A 22,205-nucleotide genomic window follows, 5' to 3' on the forward strand; every position below is an offset into this window, starting at 1 on the left:
TAATAATAATAATAATAATAATAATAATAATAATAGCTGCAGCAGCTATCATTTATGATTGCAGCTCTCTTTTTTGCCCTGGGTCTGTGTTAAGGGCTTTACGTCCAATATCACATTTAAGTTTCAGATGACACCTATGACGGAAACATATACCCATTTCAAAGATGAGAAAACTGAAGCTGGGGGAGGGTCAGTAGGACCCCCACCCTGGCCCTAGGTTTCTTCCAAAGCCTGGCCCATGGCAGGCGTTCAACAGATGCTGCTTTCCTTCCCGGTAAGATGTAGACAGGGTGGGACGTGGGGGTTTGGGTGGAGGGCGCGGGTCTGGGAGCCTGCTGGGCGGGGAGAAGCCTCCCGCGGCCGCGTGCCGGAGGGGGCGGGGGTGGGTGGCCGCCCGCGGGGCCTGACGTCTGGCGCCCTTGGCCGTCACTCGGCGCTCGGCCCCGCCCCGCCGCGGCTGCAGCAGCCGCGCGAGGAGCCGCCGCCGCCGCCGCCGCCGCCCGGGACTCGGAACGCAGCGCGCGGAGCCATGGCCTCGGCCCCCGCGGGTAAGGGGCGCGCGGCGTGGGGGCGGCGGGAGGGGAGCCCCGGGCCCGGCCGCCACCCTCGGCTGACCGGCCGCCCTCCCGTGTCGCCCCACAGAGCTGGAGACCCGGCAGAGGCTGCTACGCACCGTCAAGAAGGAGGTAGGTGCCGGGGCGGGCGCGGAGGTCGAGTCCCCCAGTGGGAAGCGGGCAGTCGCAGCTACGCGGGGAAAAGGGGCTCCGCGGGAGGGGTGTCCATCGGCGAAGGGGGGCGGCCGCCTCAGGTGTGGGGCTCACCTGGGTGGATATTTACCTCACGCGGGGCTGGAGGCAGGTGAAGTTTGGGGTGGGGGCCTTGGGTAGTTTCTTACGCTGTGTGCAGGGGCAGAGGCAGCGTGAGGGCCTCCAGGTGTGGGGCGAACCTGGGTGTCTCTGGGTAGGACCCTTCCACAAGGTGGGTGGGTCTCGGTGGGGGAGGGGTCTTCAAAATGACAAGTCCCCTGGGGGCTGCCAGGGGTGGGGCAGTGTACAGAGGCGGGGAGCTAGATGAGGCTGTGAAAGAGGGGCCAGGCTTCAGGAAAGAAGAGGTTTGCTTTAGGAAAATAAATTCTTCCTACCCCAGCCCCCAAATTCTCAGTCCTTGAAGCCACCCCAGAAGCCAGGGGACTCCCACCCTGAGTGTCCCCGGTCATCAGGCTGCTCCCCTTGTGGGCATGTGCTAGGGCTCCCCTGACAGGCAGGTTCCCCCCACCCCCCACGCAGGGCAACAGGAATCAGACCAGATTCAGCTGCCCCTCTGCCCCTCCACCCTCCATGGGGAAGAATCTGTGATGGTGGGGGCCTGGGGAAACGTTTAGATGTCTGGAGTGTGTGTGTGTATACACACACGCACACACCTGTGTGGGTGGGGACACGTGGATGTAAGTATGCATATCTGGTATCTGGAAACGTCTGTATGTCTGAAGCTAAGTGTATTTCTATGTATTGTGTGTGTGTATCTGTTTGTGTGTGTGTGTGTGCCTGTGTGAAGATCTGTGTTTTTGTGAGTATGAAATCTGTGTGATGTGAGTCTGTGAATGAGGGAGGCTGTCACCAGTATGTGAATGTATGTGTGTTCACGTGTGTGTCGCTCTTTCATGTCATCCCACACCCCTGAGGCTGAGACCCCATAGCTGCTACACCTACATCACCTCTATACCTTGTAAGTCCTCAGACAGAGGCCTCCTGTGAACCCTGGGGACTGGCCTGGTCCCGGTGACTGGCTCTGTGCATGCACATGTGTGTTTGTGTGTGTGTACATGCTTGCATATGTATGTGTGTGAGGCTGTGCATGTGTGCATTTGTGAGCATGTGTTTATGTGCACATGCAGGTGCATATGTTCGGGTGTTGGCATCCAGGGGCAGTCCTGAGCACCAAGGAGGCCCTGGCCCCGCAGCAGCAGGCAGCCACTTCATTCCTCGGCCCTTGCAAGGTGGCTGCCAGGCTGGAACCTGTTGCTGCCCCTGTATCTCTGTGGGCAGTGAATTCCATTTTGTCTAAAGAATCAGCTCTCTGAATAAGGAGATGTGCAGGATGCATTGGATCCCTCAGAAAGGCCCAGAAATTCTCAGCCTAGGCCCATGTAGACTCCCCTGCAGGGACCTGAAGAAAGTTCTGTCTAGACTGTCTTTTCAACAAAATCCACTGACCCACAACATTAGGATGACTATTTGGGGGGTGGGGGGGTTATAGACCCCCAAAAGCATTCAGGTTAAGAACCTTTTTTTCGTTCTTCTTCCATCCAAACCTAGATGTAATATGTGCTCCCCAGATGTTTTCACCTGGGGTGCCTTTGTTTGTAAGGAAATTATGGGATCAGTTGGGGAGGGACCTGCAGGGAGAAGGGAGGGTCAGCCTGGTACCTGCTCAGGTCAGCTCTGCCCCCAGCTCCCTCAGTGCCTTGAACGAGTTCCTCCTCCTCTCTAGGACTCGGTTTCTCATCTGTAGACAGAAGCATTGGTTCAGATGTCGTTCGATGTCCTATCCGAATTAGTCTGGTTTAAGTTACTGAGCAGGCTGTGAGGGACATGTCTCCATGGCCAGGGGCTGGGCCTGCCTCCCCTCTCCTGGGAGTGGCCAGTCTTGGGCCACTGAGTTTTCTGTCTGGCTCAGGGCTGAGGCCAGTTCCAGGTTAGGGGGACCTGTTGGCTTCCTGTTTGATGCCTGAGAGAGCAGGGATAGAACCCTGCATGATTGGTCAAGCAGCCTTGAGCCCTTATTTAAACCTGGACCCACAATCAGAAGCAGGATTCGTAGTCTCAATTTGAGGCTATTTCTAAATTCTACATTTCTTGGGGGCAAATCATATTATGTGCCATGCCCTGTACACACAGGGAACCTTATGAGGCAGGTGGGGTTACAGACAGGGACACCGAGGGGAAGCAGCTTGCCCAGAACACAGCCAATAAGGGGCAAGGCTGGGACTTACCTCACCCCCAGGTCGGCCTGACATCAGAGCCAAGCTCTCACCCACCCCCACCCCCACCCCCGCCACACCACAAAACACCCAGTGGGACATCCACATCTATGCAGTAGTACCTCAACCCTGGATGTATGCATGGTATAATTCCCATTGTATAGATGAGAAAACTGCAGCCCAGAGAGAGGAGGGGATGTTTCAAGCCAGCAGAGGAGAGCAGATCTCTGAGCCCCTGCTTGGCATCGTGCTCTTGAGGGTGTGGCAACAAGTCCTTGCTCCCAGAAGTGGGCCTCCCCTTCCTTTCCTTCCTTTGCCCATCTCTTTAGGGGGGCATCTCCCGGGGTGTCAGAGAGCTGGTTTCCAGTGGAATGGCAAAGGGCAGCTCTTGGCATAAGAACCTACAGTCAGCTCTTCCTCCTCCCCACCCTCTGGGTTCAGTGAGGGAGCTGCGTCCCTGTCTGGCCCCCAGGCGCCTCCCTCCCTTCTTTCTGGAAGGGGCTCCTCAACAGTCAGCATCTCTAGATTAGCCAGGTAGCTCTGGAAGCTTCAGTCCAAGTCACCGCAGCCACAAAGGGGGCAGTGGTGGCTGTAGAGCTGGAGGCCATGTCCAGTGCTGACTCGAGGAGCAAGGATGACCCAACACCATTGAGGCAGGGTTGAGAAGGGACTTTGGGCTCGGCCGGAGCTGGGTTCAAATCCCAATGCACTTACTTGCTGAGGGTCATCTGGGGGTCAGACCCTCGGATGGGTCGTGTGGATACAGCAGTGAACAAGTCAGGCTCCATTCCTGCCCTCCGGGAGCTGACATTCTGTTGGGGGAAGACAGACCCTGACAGCTGCCCTGAGAGGTAAAAGTATAGTTACAGACTGTGTGGAGTGGCCTGAGGGGAGGCTCTCGGCACCGTGGAAAGCTTCTTGGGGAAGTGATGTTTAAGGAGATGTCGAAGGATGAATAGATCTTTTAGATGAACACGTGGGGTCGAGGGAGAGGGCGGGAAAACCATTCCTGGCAGAGGGAACCACATATGCAAAGGCTTTGTGGCTAGAGGGAGCACCCTGAATTGGAGGATTTGAGGGACTGTGGAAGTGACTGGGGCACTGAGAGAGAGGAGGACCATGCTTGATGCAAGGGAAAGCGAACAAGGAGGACATATGGTAGGAAGTACATGGAGCTTAGTAATTTGCACCGTCTTTGATAAATGTCTTTACCTTCACAAGTGTCTGGGTTTCAGTTTATTCATACTGGGGATAAAAATTATTCACCTGGCAGGATAATACACGTGAAAGTGTCTGTCACATTAGCATGAGTTTCTCCAGGTCGGGGATCTTACCTTATTTTTTCTGTCTCCCCAGTGCCACCAAGAGAACGCTGGAGACAGGGTGTCCTCAGCATGATTTCCTCCAGTTAAATCCAGCCAGCTCCATCCTGGCTTCATCCTTGCTCTCTTCACCCTCCCCTTCCTTTTCAGCCCGCCACCCCTTAATTTTGTTTTGGTTCTGCCAGCAAGGAGGGACTGGCTTCCTGTTGCCATGACGACTGCCATTAAAGGACCTGGCCACGTGATGCCAGTTGATAATGGAAGCAAAGTGACTAACCGCCTTGTTTTCCTGCCTCTGGGCTGTGCCTGGGAGGCCTCTTAATTGGAGGGGAGAAGGCAGCGGCGCTTGTGGGCTGAAGGAGACCCCCCGAAAGGGCAGGGAGAGGAGGCAGGGCCGGGAGAGGAAGCTGCATTTAGCTCTTTGAACTGGAGGGGGTGTAAAGGCTGTAATTGTGGTGTAATGGTCTCAGCTGCTGAGCTGGGTGGAGAGGCTGGGGTGGGGGGAGCACAGAGCCTCTGGGTGGGGGTTAACGGGGTGGGAAAGGGCGATGGGGCACGCTAAGAAGGCTGGGGGGGAGTTGGGGGGGTTTCTTTTGTCCACCCTCCCTCCCCCAGGTAGGACTGTCAGATAACATACAGATTGTCTAGTTAACTTTGAATTTCAGGTACACAATAAATCATTTTTTAGTATAAGTATGTGTTGCTAAATCTGGCAACCTTACCCCGGCTCCGGGGGTGGGGGTGGTTTGCTACTGGTGTCCAGTGGGTAAAGGTCAGGAATGCTGTTAGGCATCCTACAGTGTCCAGGATAGTGTCCTCAACAAAGGTATCTCTGGTCCAGAATGTCAATATTGTCAGAGCAATGCCTGCTCTAATATGATACTACAGACCCTGCCCCCTACCCTGCCCTTCACTTTTCTAGGCAAGTCTGATGGGAACCCTGTGTTCTTGAACAATTTATCCCTCTCTTCTCTTTAACGATTTTGTTAAGAGGGACAGTGTTGGATGGTGGAATGAAGTCTTGGCTCCTTAGCCACGTCATTTAGTGCAGACTTCCATAGAATACCTCCAGTACTCATCTGTGAAATGGGCTTGGGCAGGAGGAAAGAGATTGGACCATATAATAATATTGGTAATTCCCCCCATTTAAAGAAGGTTGACTCTATGTTGGACACTGTGCAGAGTGTTTCCCATGCATTACCTCCTTCACTCCTCATGATAGCCCTCAGGTAGAATTATTTATCACCTTCACTTCGTAGATAAGGAACAGGGTAGTTAAGCAACAACCTGCCCTAAGTTCATACAGCCTGTCCGTGGAGAAGCCAGGATTCAAACTCCACTCTGTCAGTATGTGAAGGGTGTGCTTGTGATCCTGGCTAGCAGTAGGCAGTGGTAGGGAGCTGTGAGCTTTACCTGAATTCCTGGAAACACAGCTTGGGGCCAGGTATGTGGAGGGAAGAGGATGAGGCAGGAGAGATCCATTCGTCCCAGCTTGTGCAGGGCTGTACATGCCAGGCTGCTGCATTTGGACTTGCTCTACCAGATAGCAGGGAGCTATAGAAGGTTTATGAGCTGAGGAAGGCCTTGCCTGGAACTGTACATCAGGAGGACCCTTCTCTGAAAGAAAGAAACTTCTTTCCCGCCTGCCTTCCTTTCCTCCCTACTTCCTCCCACAAATGTTTATTGGGCATCTACTATGTGCCAGATTCTGTTCTAGGAGCTGCAGATTGAGAAGTGAGTAAAGGAGTATCCCTGCTCACATGCTTTCACAGAGTGTACAGTCCCATGAGGGGACAGATACATGAACGATAAATGTATGTTAGAGGTGACAAGTTGCTATGAGGAAAATAAAGCTGGAAAGAAGGTAGAGAGGGTTGAGAAGGGATGTTCTGCCAGACTGGTAGTCAGGGTCCTCTGATGAGGTTGTATTTGAGCAGAGCCTTGAAGGAAGGGAGGGAGGCATCTGGGGGAAGGGTGTTGCTGGCAGCGGGAACAGCATATGCAAATGCCTTGAGTCAGGAACAAGGAACAGCAGGGAGGCCAGTGACGCTGGAGCAGAGGGAAAGGGAGACAGGAGGAGAAGATGAGGTCACAGAAAGAACAGGAGGCCGATCAGGCAGGCCCTTGTGGTCATGGAAGGATTTGGCTTGTACTCAGAGTAAGATGGGAGCTATGGAAGGTTCTGAGCAGCAGAGGAAGGTGAACTCACTACTGTTGCAATAGGACTGTTCAGGTTGCAGGTTGAGCAATAAATTGTAGGGGACCAAACAGGGTAAGTAAGGACACCAGATCATCAAGGAGGAGAGTAAACCTCTACTTGCTCATTGCTGGGCTTTTGATTCTTGGGCCGGAAATCACAACCCCCTGTGCCGAGTAGGGGTTCCAAATATGCTTGCCAACTGAATAAGTGTAGGAATGCCAAGGGGGTCTATTTTGGAGCTCTGTGATGCTTCCAGGATAGACTTAAATTGGTTTGCATGTGTCATGTTTGCAGGCTTGAGACGTCAGAAATCTTCATGTATAATGCAGCCATATCTGCACGATATGTTTCAATGCTTCTTGCAGGCCTCTGGCACCATGGCTTCCAGGAGCTTTATTTATTTTTTTTATTTTTTTATTTTTTGAGAAATTGTAGGTTTACAGAAAAATCATGCAGAAAATGCAGAGCTTCATATACCCCTCCTCATACATGGAGTTTCCCTATTATTAACAATTTGCATTAATTTGGTAACTTTGTTACAATTGATGAAACATTTTTATTATAAATATACCATTAACTACAGTCCATAGTTTCCATTAGGGTTTACTGTTTGTGCTGTACAGTCCTATGGTTTTTTAAAAAATGTTTTCTGGTAATATATATATATAACAACCTAAAATTTCCCCTTTTAACCACATTCAAGCATACGATTCAGTGGTGTTGATTACATTCCAGTGTTGTGCTACCACCACCACCATCTGCTAGCCAAAACTTTTCCATCACCCCAAACAGAAACTCTGTCCCAATTAAGCATTAACTCCCCATGCCCTATCCCCACCCTGGCCCCTAGTAACCTGTATTCTAGTTTCTAACTCTGTAATTTACTTATACCAATTATTTCATATCAGGAAGATCATACAATATTTGTCAGGTTTCATCCATGTTGCAGCATGATCAGAACTTCATTGCTTCTTATGGCTGAATAACATTCCATTATTATTTGGTGTGCAAATGTCTGTTCGAGTCTCTGCTTTCAATTCTTTTGGGTATATACCTAGAAGTGGGATTGCTGGGTCATACGGTAATTCTACACTTAAATTTATGAAGAGCTGCCAAACTGTTTTTCACAGCGGCTGCACCATTTACATTCCCGCCAACAATGAATGAGTGTTCCTATTTCTCCTTGTCTTTACCAAGACTTCTTTTCTCTTTTTATTTTAATAGTAGCCATGCTGGTGAGTATGAAATGCCATCTCACTGTGGTTTTGATTTGCTTTTCCCTGATGGTTAGTGATGTTGAGCCATTTGTATTTCTTGCATTTGCCTTTTGGCCATTTGTATTTCTTCTTTAGAAATATGTCTATTCAAGTCCTTTACCCATTTTTTGAATTGGGTTGTTTTTCTTTTTTAATGTTTTGTTGTAGGATTTCTTTATATGTTCAGGATATTAAATCCTTACGAATATGTGGTTTACAAAGATTTACTCCCATTTTGTAAATTGTCTCTTTACTTTCATGATGAAGTCCTTTGATGCACAAAAGTTTTTCATTTTGATGGAGTCCTGTTTATCTGTTGTTTCTTTTAAGAAACTGTTGCCTAATACAAGATCTTCAAGGTACTTCCTTATGTTTACTTCTAGGATTTTTATGATGCTGGTTTTTATATTTAGTTATTTGATATATTTTGAATTAATTTTAGTTTTGAGTTTATATAGTGTGAAGCAGGGGTCCACTTTCATTCTTTTGTGTATGAATATCGAATTTTCCCAGCACTATGTGTTGAAGACGATTCATTCCCCAATGAGTTCCCCAAGAGACTTTTCATTCCCCAATGAGTTCACTTGGCTCCATAGTCAAAATTCAGTTGGCCATAGATATGAGTGTTTATTTCTGAACTCTCAGTTAAATTCCATTGGTCTATATTTCTGTCCTTGCGCCAGTACTATGCTGTTTCTGATTACTTAGCTTTGTAATAAGTTTTAAGATCAGGAAGTGTGAGTCCTCCACCTTTGTTCTTTTTCAAGATGTTTTTTGGCTGTTCAGGACCCCTTCCCCTTCCATATAAATGTGTTAATTGGCTTTTCTATTTCTGCCAAGAAAGCTGTTGAAATTTTGATTGGGATTGTATTGAATCTGTAAGCCACTTTCAGTAGATTTGTAATCTTGACAATATTTAGTCTTTCGTCCATGAACTTGCAATGCCTTCTATTTATTTAGGTCTTCTTGTATTTCTTTTAGCAATGTTTTGTAGTTTTCTGTATATGAGTCCTTTACATCCTTGGTTAAATTTATTCCTAGATAATTGATTCTTATAGTTGCTATTGTAAATGAATTTTTTCCTTGATTTCCTCTTCAGATTGTTCATCACTAGAGCATAGAAACATTACAGATTTGTACCCCACCACGTTTCTGAACTCGTTTATTAGCTCTAGTACCTTTGTTGTGGATTTTTTTTTTCAGGATTTTATAAACATAGGATCATGTCACCTGCGAATAGGGAAAGTTTTACTTATTCCCTTCCAATTTGGATGTCTTTTATTTCTATTTCTTGCCTAATTGCTCTGGCTAGAACTTCCAGTACTATTTCGAATACCAGTGGTGACAGTGGCATCCTTGTCTTCTTCCTGTTTTTAGAGAAAAAGCTTTCGGTCTTTCACCTTTGAATATAATGTTAGCTGTGGACTTCATATATGCCCTACATCATGTTGAGGAAGTTTCCTTCTATTCCTCGTTTTCTAAGTATTTTTATCAAGAAGTGGTGCTGGATTTTGTCAAATGCCTTTTCTGCGTTGATTGAGATAATTGTGTGGGGTTTTTTGCCTTTGATCTATTAATGTGGTGCATTACATTAATTGATTTTCTTGGGTTGACTCACCCTTGCATACCTGGGATAAATCCACTTGATCATGGTATATAATTCTTTGAACGTGCTATTGGATTCGGTTTGCTAATATTTTGTGGAGGATTATTGCATCTGTATTCATAAAGGATTTTGATCTGTAATTTTCTTTTCTCATTGTATCTTTATCTAGCTTTGATATTAGGGTGATGTTGGCCTCATAGAAAGAGTTAGGAAGTATTCCCTCCTCTTTGATTTTTTGGAAGATTTTGAGCGGGATTGGTGTTAATTCTTGTTGGAATATTTGGTAAAATTCACCAGTGTAGCCATCCAGTACTGGGCTTTTCTTTGCTGGACTGTTTTTTGATTACTGATTCAATGTCTTTCCTTGATACTGGTTTATGGAGCTCTTCTGTTTCTTCTGTTCATAGTTTGTGTGTTTCTAGGAATTTATCCATTTCCTCAAGGTTATCTAATTTGTTGGCATACAGTTGTTCATAATATCTTCTTATAATCCTTGTTATTTCTGTAAGATAGGTAGTAATGACCCTTCTTTCCTTTCTGATTTTAGTTATTTGTGTACTCTCTTTTTTTTCTTTGTCATTCTAGTTAAAGGTTTGGTGATTTTTTTATATTTTCAAAGAACCAACTCTTGGTTTTGTTGATTCTCTCTATTGTTTTTTATTCTCAATTTCATTTATCTCTGCTCTACTCTATTTCCTTCCTTCTGCTTGCTTCGGGTTTAGTTTGATCTTCTTTTTCTAGATTCTCCACTTGTGAAGTTAGGTATCTGATTTGAGGTCTTTCTTTTTTTAATGTAAACATTTAGGGCTATGAATTTCCCCCTCAGCACTGCCTTTGCTGCATCCCATAAGTTTTGTTTTGGTGTGTTGTGTTTTCATTTTTTTTTTTAATTAAATTCAGTTTTGTTGAAATACATTCACACACCATACAATCATCCATGATATACAATCCACTGTCCACAGTATGATAACATAGTTATGCATTCATCACCACAATCTATCTCTGAACATTTTCCTTACATCAGAAAGAACCAGAACAAGAATAAAAAATAAAAGTGAAAAAAAAAAACCCACATCATCCCCCCATCCCACCCCATTTGTCCTTTAGTTTTTATCCCCATTCCTCCACTCATCCATATACTAGATAAACGGGGTGTGATCCACAAGGTCTTCACAATCACACTGTCACCCCTTGTAATCTACATGATTATATAATTGTCTTCAGGAGTCCAGACTGCTGGGTTGGAGTTTGGTAGTTTCAGGTATTTACTTCTAGCTATTGCAATACATTAAAGCCTAAGAGGTGTTATCTATATAGTGCATAAGAATGTCCACCAGAGTGACCTCTCGACTCCATTTGGAATCTCTCAGCCACTGAAACCATTTCGTCTCATTTTCCATCCCCCTTTTGGTCAAGAAGATACTCTCAGTCCCACGATGCTGGGTCCACATTCATCCCCGGGAGTCATACTCTGCATTGCCAGGGAGATTTACACCCCTGGGAGTCGGGTCCCACGTAGGGGGGAGGGCAGCGAGTTCACCTGTCGAGATGGCTCAGTTAGAGAGAGAGAGGACCACATCTGAGCAACAAAGAGGTACTCAAGGGGAGACTCTTAGGCACCATTACATACAAGTTTAGACTCTCCTTTGTGGTAATGAGCTTCATAAGGGCAAGTCCCATGCTCGAGGGCTGAGCACATCAAACCACCAGTCCCAATGTTTGTGACAACATACGCTAGGGGATCAGCATCTCAAAGTTTAGAGACAGGCCTTACAATTCAGGGATAGAGTTAACTGCTGTAAGAGCTTACAATCTAGGGACTATTACAATTATTGTGTCCACGTTAGGCTATCTTCTAAGATTCAATTCTGAGTTTACACATTGTAGTTAGTCCATATTGGTGAGGCATCATCCCTCTCACCATGTTTTCTCCAACACTTTTACTCCTATATATATATTTTCCTACAATTTTATAGAGTTATATTCACATACCATACATTTATCCACAGTGTACAATCAGTTGTTCATGGTATCATCATAAAGTTGTACATTTATCACCACAATCAGCGTTTGAACATACTGATTACTACAAGAAAAATTTTTTTTTTTTTTTTTTTTTTGGCAATAAGAAAAAATGATAAAAAGAAAAATAACATGTCATACAATACAATATACTGCTAAGGACAGCAAATAACACCACTACCAAGAATCCCATATTACTCCCCTATATCCCCTTCTTATATACATTTAGGATTGGCGTATTGCCTTTGTTACATTTAATGGAGGTATATTACAATGTTACTGTTGACCATAAACTCCAGTTTGCTTTGATTATGTTTTTTCCTGAATACCATCCCTTTTTCAAATTTCTACATGGTTGACATTCATTTGCTTTCCCACATGCAAAAACATTTTTATATTTGTATATTTAGTAACAGTCATTGGCCACTCCAGTTTTTGCCACGTTATACAGTCCCAGTGTTTATCATCTATCTTTACCTCTGGTGTCATACATTCTCCTATCCCACCTCTTTCAGCTTTACTCACAGACATCTTTGTTCAGTGTACTTACAATACCGTGCTACCATCACACAGTATTATGCTATCTATTTCTGGATCTATGCAATCAATCCTAAACATTCTGTAGTCCTTCAGCATCAAATGGCTGATCTCTGCCCTCTTTCTATCTCCTGGTCACCTGTGTTGTCAGCTTTTACCTCCCAAAGTTTGTTCATTAATGTCTGTTCATATTAGTGAGACCATACAGAATCTGTCCTTTTGTTTCTGGCTAACTTCACTCAACATAATGTCCTCAAGGTTCATCCACATTATTACATGATCCATGTCTTTGTTCTGTCTTACAGCTGCATAATATTCCATCATGTGTATATACCACAGTTTGTTTATCCACTCGTCCTTTGATGGACATTTGGGCTATTTCCATCTCTTGGCAGTTGTGAATAATGCTGCAATAAACATTGGTTTACAAATGTCTGTTTGTGTCTTAAGTTTCAGTTCCTCTGAGTATATACCCAGCAATGGAATGTGTTTTCATTTTTATTTACCTCAAGGTATTTCCTAATTTCTCTTGTGATTTTTTCATTGACCATCGGTGGTTTAAGAATGTGTTGTTTACTTTCCACATTATTTGTGAATTTTCCAGTTCTCCCTGTGTTATTGATTTCTAGCTTCATTCCATCATAGTCAAAAAGTATACATTGTATGATTTCAATATTTTTGAAATTTCGAGATTTGTTTTGTGACCTGAAATAAGGTCTATCCCAGGGAATGATCCATGTGCACTAGAAAAGAAAGTGTATTCTGCTGCTGCTGGGTGAAGTGTTCTATCTATGTTTGTTAAGTCTAGTTGGTTTGAGTATCATTAAAGTCTTCCATTTCCTTATTGATCTTCTGTCTAGATGTCCTATCCGTTATTGAAAGTGATATATTGAAGTCTCCCACTACTAATGTAGAACAATCTATTCTCCCTTCAATTATGTCAATATTTGCTTCATATATTTGTGATCTCTGCTGTTAGGTGCATATATATTTATAATTGTTTTGTATCCTTGTTAAATTTATCCCTTTATCAGAATATAGTGACCTTCTTTGTCCCTTGTAACAGTTTTTGACTTAAAGTCTATTTTATCTATGTTTGCATAGATACCCCAGCTCTCTTTTGGTTACTATATGCATAATGTATTTTTTTTCCCATCCTTTCACTTTCAGCCTACTTGTATCTTTGAATTTAAAGTGAGTCTCTTTTAAACAGCATATAGTTCAGTCATGCTTTTTTTAAATCATCCATTCTTCCAGTCTGTGTCTTTTGACTAGAGAATTTAATCCATTTGCATTTAAAGTAACTCCTGATAATGCAGGACTTTATTCTTCCATTTTGCTATTTGATCTTTGTAAGTCTTATACCTCTTTGCCCCTCAATTCTTCTGCTAATGAATACTTTCATATTTATTTTATTTTTTGCATTGTAGCATTTTGAATGCCTTATTACTTATTTTGGTATATATTTTTCATATCTTTTTTTGTGGTTACCAAAAATATGTAACAATCGTGTTTGATTTGATACCAACTTAACTTCGATATCCTACTCATACACTGTTCCCATACCCCTCTGTCCCCTCACCTTTTCGTTGTACTTGTCACAGATTTTATCTTTATACATTATATATTCAAAACCATAGATTTATCATTACTTTTTATGCTTTGCATTTTAGAACCTGTAAGAAGTTAAAAAAAAAAAATGGCACTACATACCAAAGAATACATTACAATAGTACCTGCATTTATAATTACCCAGCTGATTGCCTTTAGATTGGGTCAGTATACAGGTACCTCAGTATGTGCATAGGGGTTACTCTGCACAGGGCTAAGGACCCACAATGGGAGTGTTGGCTAGAAGCTCCTGGAAACTTCCAGGAGCTTTTGATGTTGATGGGCTTCTCTGACAGGTGGCAGAGGGACCCTGGCTCTCTTGCTTAGTTGTGTCCCTGTGCATTTGGGCTGGGTCTGCCCCTGCAGCAACCTGATGAGGTGTTCAGGGAGCTGGGGTCGCATTTGCTGCTGGTTGGCAGGTAGGAAAAGGCGTTTCTATCAGGATGGAAGCAAGGAGACCGAAGGAGACTCAGTTCTGCCCCTCACAATCCGTGTGGCCCTGGCAAGTTCCTTCTCCTGCTTTCTCAGTAGAGGTAGGGCGACTGCAGGATTCTAAGCACCTCAACTCATTTGACTTGGCTAGATCTAACTCTTACTTTCTAAGAGCCAAATCTCCCATCTTTACTCTGAGTTTGCCAAGTCTGTATTTAAGATGTATTAAAACCCAGGAGCTGATCGATAAGTCCTTTGGGGAGGACTTCAAGAACACAAGGGCTGAACTAAAGTTATTTTAATGGGATAAAGATTTTTTAAAACAGCATTTACTGAGCATTTTATATGGATGACCTCATTCACTTATCCCAATACCCCAAGAAGTAGATAAAAAAGGAAATAAGTAGATAAATGAGGAATTAAGGCACAGAGATGGCAAGTAACTGGTAAGTGGGACAGCCCAGGGGTCTGGCTCCAGGACCTTGATCTGCATTACTCTGGAGTGAAAAACCAAAAACCCACATGGGATTCTGAGCTATGCTGAGAGTATGGAATGGTGGAAAGGGCCAGACTTTGGCACTGAGCAACCCTGGGTCCCATTTGTGGTCCTGCCGTTTTGTGTCTGCGTGAACCTCTCTGGCCTCAGTTTCCTGCAGTGTCATACAGTGAGGGCTTCGCCTGCTGGGCAGCAGTGCTGTTACTGTATCACCATCAGGCATTCAGCTGTATTTATGGAGGTGCCAGGCTCACCCACTTGGGAGATAGACTCCGTTGCTGAAGGAGATGTTGCTGCCCTTTCTGGTCCCATCTGAAATTGCAGATGCTCTCAGTATGGGATCCTGTCCTCCTTGGGTAAGTCCTGGGCTGGGAGTGTGCAGCCCTGGGAGTCTCTCCTCCTGGCAGGCAGTGCTATAAAATGAGAAGGTATATTTCTGGGGTTTCAAAGGAATGAGCCTTCAAGTGGAAGTTGGGCAGGAGGGTTGAACCTTAGTTGGCTGCGATACCAGCCTGGGTGGGCAGCTGGGTCCTTTGTCTGGGTCTGGGAGCCTAGTGGCCCCCTTGAGATAATCCCCAGCCTAAGGAGGGTCAGAGACCCTCGGGGGCCTCCTGACCCTGCTACCTATCTGCCGTGTGCCCCTGAGCAAGGTGGCTAAGAGAGCTAAACTCGGGTGGGAGGCAAGATACTCATCTTTCTTTTAGTGGTACAAGAAGATGAGAGATGAATGGATTTTTGTGCTTTTTTTCCCTGCAAAATTTTGAAGCAATTCAAATTGTGGCAACAGGTGCATCTGAGTAAAGTCCCCATTTAAAAATCAGATGAGACACTGAGACCCAGTTCAAGAGACTTGGTGATACTTGGAGCATTGAATGAATTTCTCCTTAATTATTGATATTTATTAAATTATGCTTGGTTAATAAATTAGGATTATAGCAGCTGCTCTTTATCAATCACTGCTCTAAGTGCTTTGCTTTATTTCATTCAATCCATAAAGCAATGTTATGTAGTAGGTACAAATATAAACCCTTCTTTACTGATGGGAAGTTGAAGCTCAGAGAGGTTAAGAAACTGGACCAGGGTCACACAGCTGAGAAGCAGAAGAACAGGGTAGGTTAGCCAGCTCTATCCGTTTCTAGTTGGATAAACCCTAATAAAACTTGCTTAAGCTAGGGGTGATGGCACCTACATTTGGAGCTCAGCCCCTAACAGTGAAAGTGTCCACTCTTGAGTTCCATGCCAGACTATGATCCCATTTTAGCAAGTGCTGCCTGAGGACCTACTGTGTGCCCAGTGTTGCTGGCTCAGAGATTCCTACTATAGGGCATGCAAACCCTTGAAATCGAATAAACACTGAGTGTTTGCTCTAGGGAGAGAAGATCCCCAGCTTTCACCAGCAACTTTAAGGAGTCCATAGCCCAGGTGGTTCAGAATCACCCTGCAAGATACTAGAAACAGAAATGAATATGATCATCTCCTGTCCTCAGCATGCTCAGGAATGAACTGGCGCCTGCTAATTTCTAAACCAGTGAGTTTTTTGATAGTAATAACAACAGCAACAGCAACAACAACAAGCTTAATAATAATCATGATTAGCATAAAAGGAGCACCTGCTGTGTTCCAGATTTGCACTGTCCAATATAGTAGCCACCAGACACCTATGTCTATTTACATTAAATTAAATTAAATTAAATTAAAAATTCAGTTCCTCAGTTTTCCTAGCCATGTTTCAAGTGCTCAATAGCACATGCGGTTGGTGATACCGTATTGGACGCCACAGGTATAGAGCATTTCCAGACAGTTCTGTTGTGTTCTAGGGATTGTGCTAAATGCTTTACATGCATTAGCATACTTAATCTTTAAAACAGCCAAACAACACCCCCCGCCCCCTGCAAACACACACAAAAGAACAAAAACCACCTGGTGGGGGAAGGGGGTAGGTTCAATTTATTATACCCATTTTAAAGATGAGCAAATTGAGGCATAGAAAAGTAAAGTGACTTGTCCAAGGTCACACAGAAAGGGCGGTGGGATTTGAACGCAGCCCTTAGACCCAACATTCCACTGCTCTTCTTGGAAGGTAGGGAAGGAGTGGTTAAGTCCATTCTTCGGTTCACTCTGTGTGTGTTTTTAAGCAACCAGCTGCGAACCCCATTGGCCTGCTCAAGAGCCTGTGCATCCTCCTCATCCAGGAAGCCTGTGGGTCTGCAGAGATGGGGTGTATTTCTGGGTGAGCCCAGACCCACACAGCAGCAGGCAGAGCACCTGGAAGAAAGCCGATGGTCTCCAGGGTGTGGGCTGTGAGTGTGAAACACGTGGGCCTTTTGTCTGGGAATGGAGGATGGAGGGTGGCTGGTTGCGAGGGTTGGGGAGAGGGGGGCAGCTAAGAGCTCCACCAGCTGTACATGGGGTGTTGTCCGATATGCCCCCAGGTGGATGTTCCAGAATGAGGACCCGGGGATGCCTTTTTCTTAGGGGTGTTTGAGGCACCTGTGCAGGGCTGCAAGGGGAGGCCTGTTTGTAGGAATCCCACTCTCGGCCCCAGAACACCCCTCCTGTCAGGTGGAGGCAGCTTGAATGGTTTTCAAACTGTTTGGGAACAGTGCCTGATGCCTATTTATAGTAATTCAGTAAATGATTAACCGGGGCCAGGCTGGCTGGTATCGGGCCACCAGCCACCAAGTTGGAGGCATCTGCTTCTCCTGCAAGCCCGAGCAGCCTCATTTAGGGCTGGTTGTGGAGGAACTGGAGAGAGGATTTGACTAATGTTGTGAAGACTGACATGCTGTGGCTTTATCATTTTAGGTCCCCTACCCGTGCTCCACCTGCCGTCCCATGGAACTGTAGAAGGACAGGCTTCTGTGGGTTTTCTGTCATTATCCATGCTGTGTGGATGCCTCAGGCAGGGTGGAAGTGTGTGGGTGTGAGGGGTGGGGCAAGTCTGTCCTGGAACTGCCAGTGAGAGGGAGATTCCAGGAAAGGAAGCTTTTAACTGTTGACCAGTATTTGCTGAGCTCCTGATGTGTGCCAGGCTCTGTGTTGGGTGCTGAAGTGGCAGCCGTGAGCCAGTCAGGTGAGGTCCCTGCCCTCCTGGAGCTGACTGTCTCAAGGAAAGAGACAGGCAGTAAACAAGCAAGCAGATGCATAAATTGGAAGAATCAGCAAATGATAAGAAAACAATAGTGATAGAGTCTGGGGTGGGTGGGGTGGAGGCAGTTTACTTGGGGCAGTCAGGGTGGGCTTCCCTGAGGAGGTGACATTTGAGCTGGGTGCTGAATGACAAAGATATGGAAGATGGCAGAGGGAAAGCAGGAGCAAAGGTGCTAAGGCAGGAAGGAGCTTGGAGAGTCTGTGTAAAGCTAAGGGAGTAGAGAGCAGAGAAGAGAAGAGAGGGAGATGGGTCAGTGGATGGGGGTGGGGTGGGGTGGGCAGGGTAGGTGTGTTGGGCCTTGTAGACTGGGAGGAGAGAGGTTCGATGTTATTCTGAGAGCCGTGGGGAGCCAGTAGAAATGTGTCTCTGTGTGTGTCTGTGTGGGTGTGCGCATGTGCATATCAGAGAGAGAGAGCGATAAAGAAACACAGAGACATGGAAAGAACAAGATATGTGCATGCAAAGACACGAAGACAGACAGGGAAGCAGATTAACACAGAGATGGGGGTGAGTGAGACTGGCTTTGCAAGAGCGCTCAGAGGTCTCCAGGGAAACTTATGTAAGGATGTGGAACATGTTTTTACACCAGGGCCTCTGCAGAGGGGGTGGACCCTCCCTGTGCATGGGACCCCCAGTGGGTCCCCAGAGCCCATCTCTGGTGCAGGAGGCCTTTGGGTGCTCCCAAGGCAGATACTTGAACGTCCCACCCAGTGACATTTCAGATAAGGTGGCGTGGGGGGGGGGGATTATGTGTGCCTGAGGGTGCCCATCTCCTGGAACCCCAAGAGTCCGATGGTGGAGGTGGCAGGGATGGCTTTACAAAGATCCCGGAGCCCATCGGAGGTTAGGGTGGGAGGAGCTGGTTTAGAAGGAGGTGCTTAACATGCTTGCTGAAAGGTCCCCCTCCCTGCCAGCATCCACCATTAGCAGCGGATTGAGGAAAGGGCATTTCTTTTTGTTACCATAGTTAGGGAATCACCATGTGCAGGGAGAGGGAGCCAGGAGTGGTGGGCCGTGAAAGAAGGAGGCCAGGGGTGGGGGTGGAGCTGGCAGGAGCAGCTGGAACAGGGCTCTGGGAGCAGAGTCGGCTGCAACTATGACGCTTGGCTGCAGTGAACTGAATAAGCAGGAGCGTTGGCCACTGGACAGCCAGCTTCTCAAGTCCCTATCTAGGGCCACCCGAGGCTCCCATAAGGAGACCTGGATTTGCATCCCAGGCTGGGTAATCTATGCCCCTCCCAGGTCAGCTGCCTGGTTGGGAAAATGGGAATAGTAACAGTGACACCTAGATTGCACGGTTGTTGTGAATCTTTGGGCTCAGGTGTGTGAAGTGTCTGGCATGTGGGAAACACCCTTAGGCTTCTGTTGAATGCATGAATGAATGAACCTCCTGTATGCCAGGTCTGCAAAAAGCAGACAGTCTTGGGTTTTAATCTCTACCCTGCCATTGGCAAGTGTGCTCTTGTGCAAGTTCTTTGACATCACTGGGACTCAGTTTCCTCATCTGTAAAATGGGGAGGGTGATTGTACCCACCTTACCAAGTTACCATGAGGACCAGATGAGATAATGTCCCTAAGAACTGTGCCAAGCACACGGTGAACACTTCATAAATAAGTGCTGGTTTTGAGGACTTAAAACCAATGTACAGAGCAATTACTATGTGGCAGCTATTGTGTTTAAAATGTTTTAAATGTGTTATCTTATGCCCCTGAGGCAGAAGCTATTGCCACCCATTATATTGATGGGAAAGCTGAGGCTCTGGGAAGGGATATGATTTGCTCAAGAGCATGCAGTTAGTGCATGGAGGAGCTGGAATTTGAATTCTGAAGTCTGCTTTCGGAGCCCAATGCTTATGACCTTTGCAGTGGGCTTTACTCTAGGAGCTTGGAAGAGGAGGAGCCACATCAACTCAGTGGGGAGCTCAGGAGGGATTGAGGAGAAGGACAAATGAACTGGCCCTAGAGGATTGGGAGATTTTTCCAGAGCTGGAGACGGAGGTAAGGAATGGGCAGGGACATCAGATGGAGGGGATGTCATGAGCAAAGGCTAGGCAGCAGGAATCACGTGGGACACAGAGAAGGAATAGCATGTGTGACCAGAGCTGGGGGTGCAGGAAGGGGCAGGGGTCGGATTTGGCAGGAAAGAGAGGTTGGGCCACAGGATGGAAACTTTCACCACTGCTGGGCAAAGTCATCTCCCCCCACCCCCACCCCCCTGCCTTGCCCCACCACCAGGGTTTGTTTGCATCTGTGCTTTGGAGCTTCCCAAAATATTCCTGTTGTTCTCCCACCAGCCCCGCTCCAGCCCCTCCCGACTCTCACCTCCTGCGTGCCTCACCCATAACAACTTAAAAAAAAAAAAATACAACGTTGCCAGCTATTTCCAGACAGTGCTTTTCCCTGCCACATTGTCCAGACATCTGTTCATTCCTTTGCGCTCCAAGGCAGCTCTGTGGGGGCAGTGGCAGGGGAGACCTTTTTCCCTCTGCTTCAGATTTGGAGAAGCCGAGGCCCAGAGCATTGGTTTCTACTTGTATTTCAGCTCTGGGGCATCACCTCCTCTGGGAAGCCCTCCCTGACCACCACCACCCCCCTCCCTGTTAGTTCAGGTTTCTTTGCTATCTGTTCTCCTGGAACCATGTTCTTTGAACTGGCTTCACTTGGTAATTATTTGCTCATTTGTGTGATTTAGTTCATGTCTTTTCATCTTTCTGAACATCACCTCTGTAAGGACAGGGACTATGTGTGTTTTCTCCCTGGTGCCTGACATGCAGGAGATGCTGAAGAAATACTGAGGGAATGAATGGCTAGGGTTCATGTGCTGAGTGCTGGGACGGCAGGTGTTAGAGACCTTGGAAGCAGCACACTTCTCCCGGGTGGAGGGTGGGGTCTGGAGAACCCAGGGAGGCTCCCAGGAGGAGGCGTGTCCTTGGCAGAGGCCTGAAGCCTGAGTGGCAGCTGGCCAGCTGGAGCATGCAGGGAGGGGCAGCTGGTGGAAGGCACCATGAGAGCAGAGGCACAAGAGGTGAGCACACAGTGCCTTTGGTTACCTGGGGTCCAAGGGCCAGCGCCCCAAGGCAGGGCTTCAGATGGCTGGGTCGCTCAAGTGTCAGCATTTTGTCCTGATGGTCTGAGGCATCTGTGAGGGAGGCCCAAGCTGTCCTCTGCTCACCCTCCTCTCCCCAGTGGGAGTTGAGGAGCCTTTGAGTCACCCCCTCTTTTCCTCACTTGCCCCACATGCCGAGGGTTATTTTTAAAGCTACCCTGCAGGCCCTTTGGGCATGGGCATTCTAATTTAACCATCCTCTCCACGCGAATAGAGGTAAGAGTCAGGGTGCCTGGGAGCCTCCGTCACTCCTAAGCAGGGTGCTGGTGCAGTGTTACTCACCTCACCTGCGCTACCCCTCTTCCTGCTGGGTGTCAGCCACCCGAAGTGGGGGGACAGGCCACTCTGAGTCAAGACAGAGAGCAGGTGCTTTAACCAGGGCTCAGCAAACCACAGCCTGGGGGCCAAATCCAACCTGTTTTTTGTAAGGCACTTGAGCTAAGGATTCTTTTTACAGATTTTAAGGGTCCTACATGAAAAGGAAAGAAAAGCCATGCAACAGAGACTGTCTGTGACCTTGCAAGTGGGGCTGTCAGATTTTGCAAATAACAATCCAGGAGACCCAGTTGAATTTGAATTCCAGAGAAACAGCAAGTAAAGTTTTATAAAAGTATGCCCTTTGCAATATTTGGGACATATTTATACTAAAAAAAAAAGTACTCTTTGTTTATCTGAAGTTCAGAATTAACTGGGTATCCCGGATTTTATCTGGCAACCCTACTCTGAAGCCTGAAACATTTGCTCTCCGATTGCTTGTAGAAAAAGATTGCCAACCCCAGCCTTAAACCCAAATCAAAGGAAGTCAGTCAAGAAGGGGCTTAGGGCACTGTCTGAAATAGGGCTCACTCAGTATTGGCTGCTGCTATTAGTAACTTTAATATAATCACCAAGCATATATTGAACTCCTGCTGTGTGCCCAGGTTTGTGGTCTACTTGGGAGAGAGAGACACTAAAGGTATGAACTCACAGATGTGGTAAGTCCTAAAGAAAACTGTAAAGCAGGGTAAAGGGTAAAGAGGGGCATGTATGAGGGAGCCCCTCCCAGGAGGCCACGTTTGAACCAACTCCTGTATGCATTGGGGGCAGGTGTGGCTGTCTGGGGCGGCCGCTCACCCAGCACTCTCACAGCGGGCCCAGCCCTGGTTTGAGGATCACGAGTGTTTCACTCATGGAGTCGTCACACAACAGTCCTTGGAGGTGGGCAGCACCCCCGTTTCACAGACGAGGAAACTGAGGCCCAAGGTTGCCCATCTCAGGGCAGAGCTGGAGTTTGAACCTGGGCTTGGCCTAGTGGATTCCAAGCTCTTGTTCTCATTCACGTTGAGAAAGTGCTTTTGTTTGGCACCAACTGTGCTGCATCCTGTTTGGAGCCCTCTGACTATATTTTCCATTATTTTTCTACCGCCCTGCACAGTGGGGGGTGTTATTGCCATCTGTAGCTTAGAGAGGTGGACCCAGGAAATTTGAGTGGGGAGGCAGGGAAGAG

The 22,205-nt window shown here is 46.6% G+C and overlaps 1 protein-coding gene across 4 annotated transcripts in view; it reads left to right on the plus strand.

Annotated features, from left to right (window-relative positions):
• Positions 1-450: 450 nt before the first annotated feature.
• The window catches only part of SGSM1 (small G protein signaling modulator 1), a 95,722-nt gene continuing 73,967 nt past the window's right edge, over positions 451-22,205 (plus strand). For 2 of the 4 annotated variants that reach the window (XM_037817088.1, XM_037817090.1), the window contains exons 1-2: positions 452-548; positions 643-686. In XM_037817088.1, the coding sequence (XP_037673016.1) occupies positions 530-548; positions 643-686 (63 nt within the window). In that variant the 5' untranslated portion in view covers positions 452-529. Of the gene's footprint in view, positions 549-642; positions 687-19,479; positions 19,612-22,205 lie in introns of all 4 variants that reach the window. The other 2 variants (XM_037817089.1, XR_005214021.1) reach the window with 2 other exon arrangements.

Source organism: Choloepus didactylus, chromosome 23, assembly GCF_015220235.1.
Source record: "Choloepus didactylus isolate mChoDid1 chromosome 23, mChoDid1.pri, whole genome shotgun sequence".
NCBI classification, from domain to species: Eukaryota; Metazoa; Chordata; class Mammalia; order Pilosa; family Megalonychidae; genus Choloepus; species Choloepus didactylus.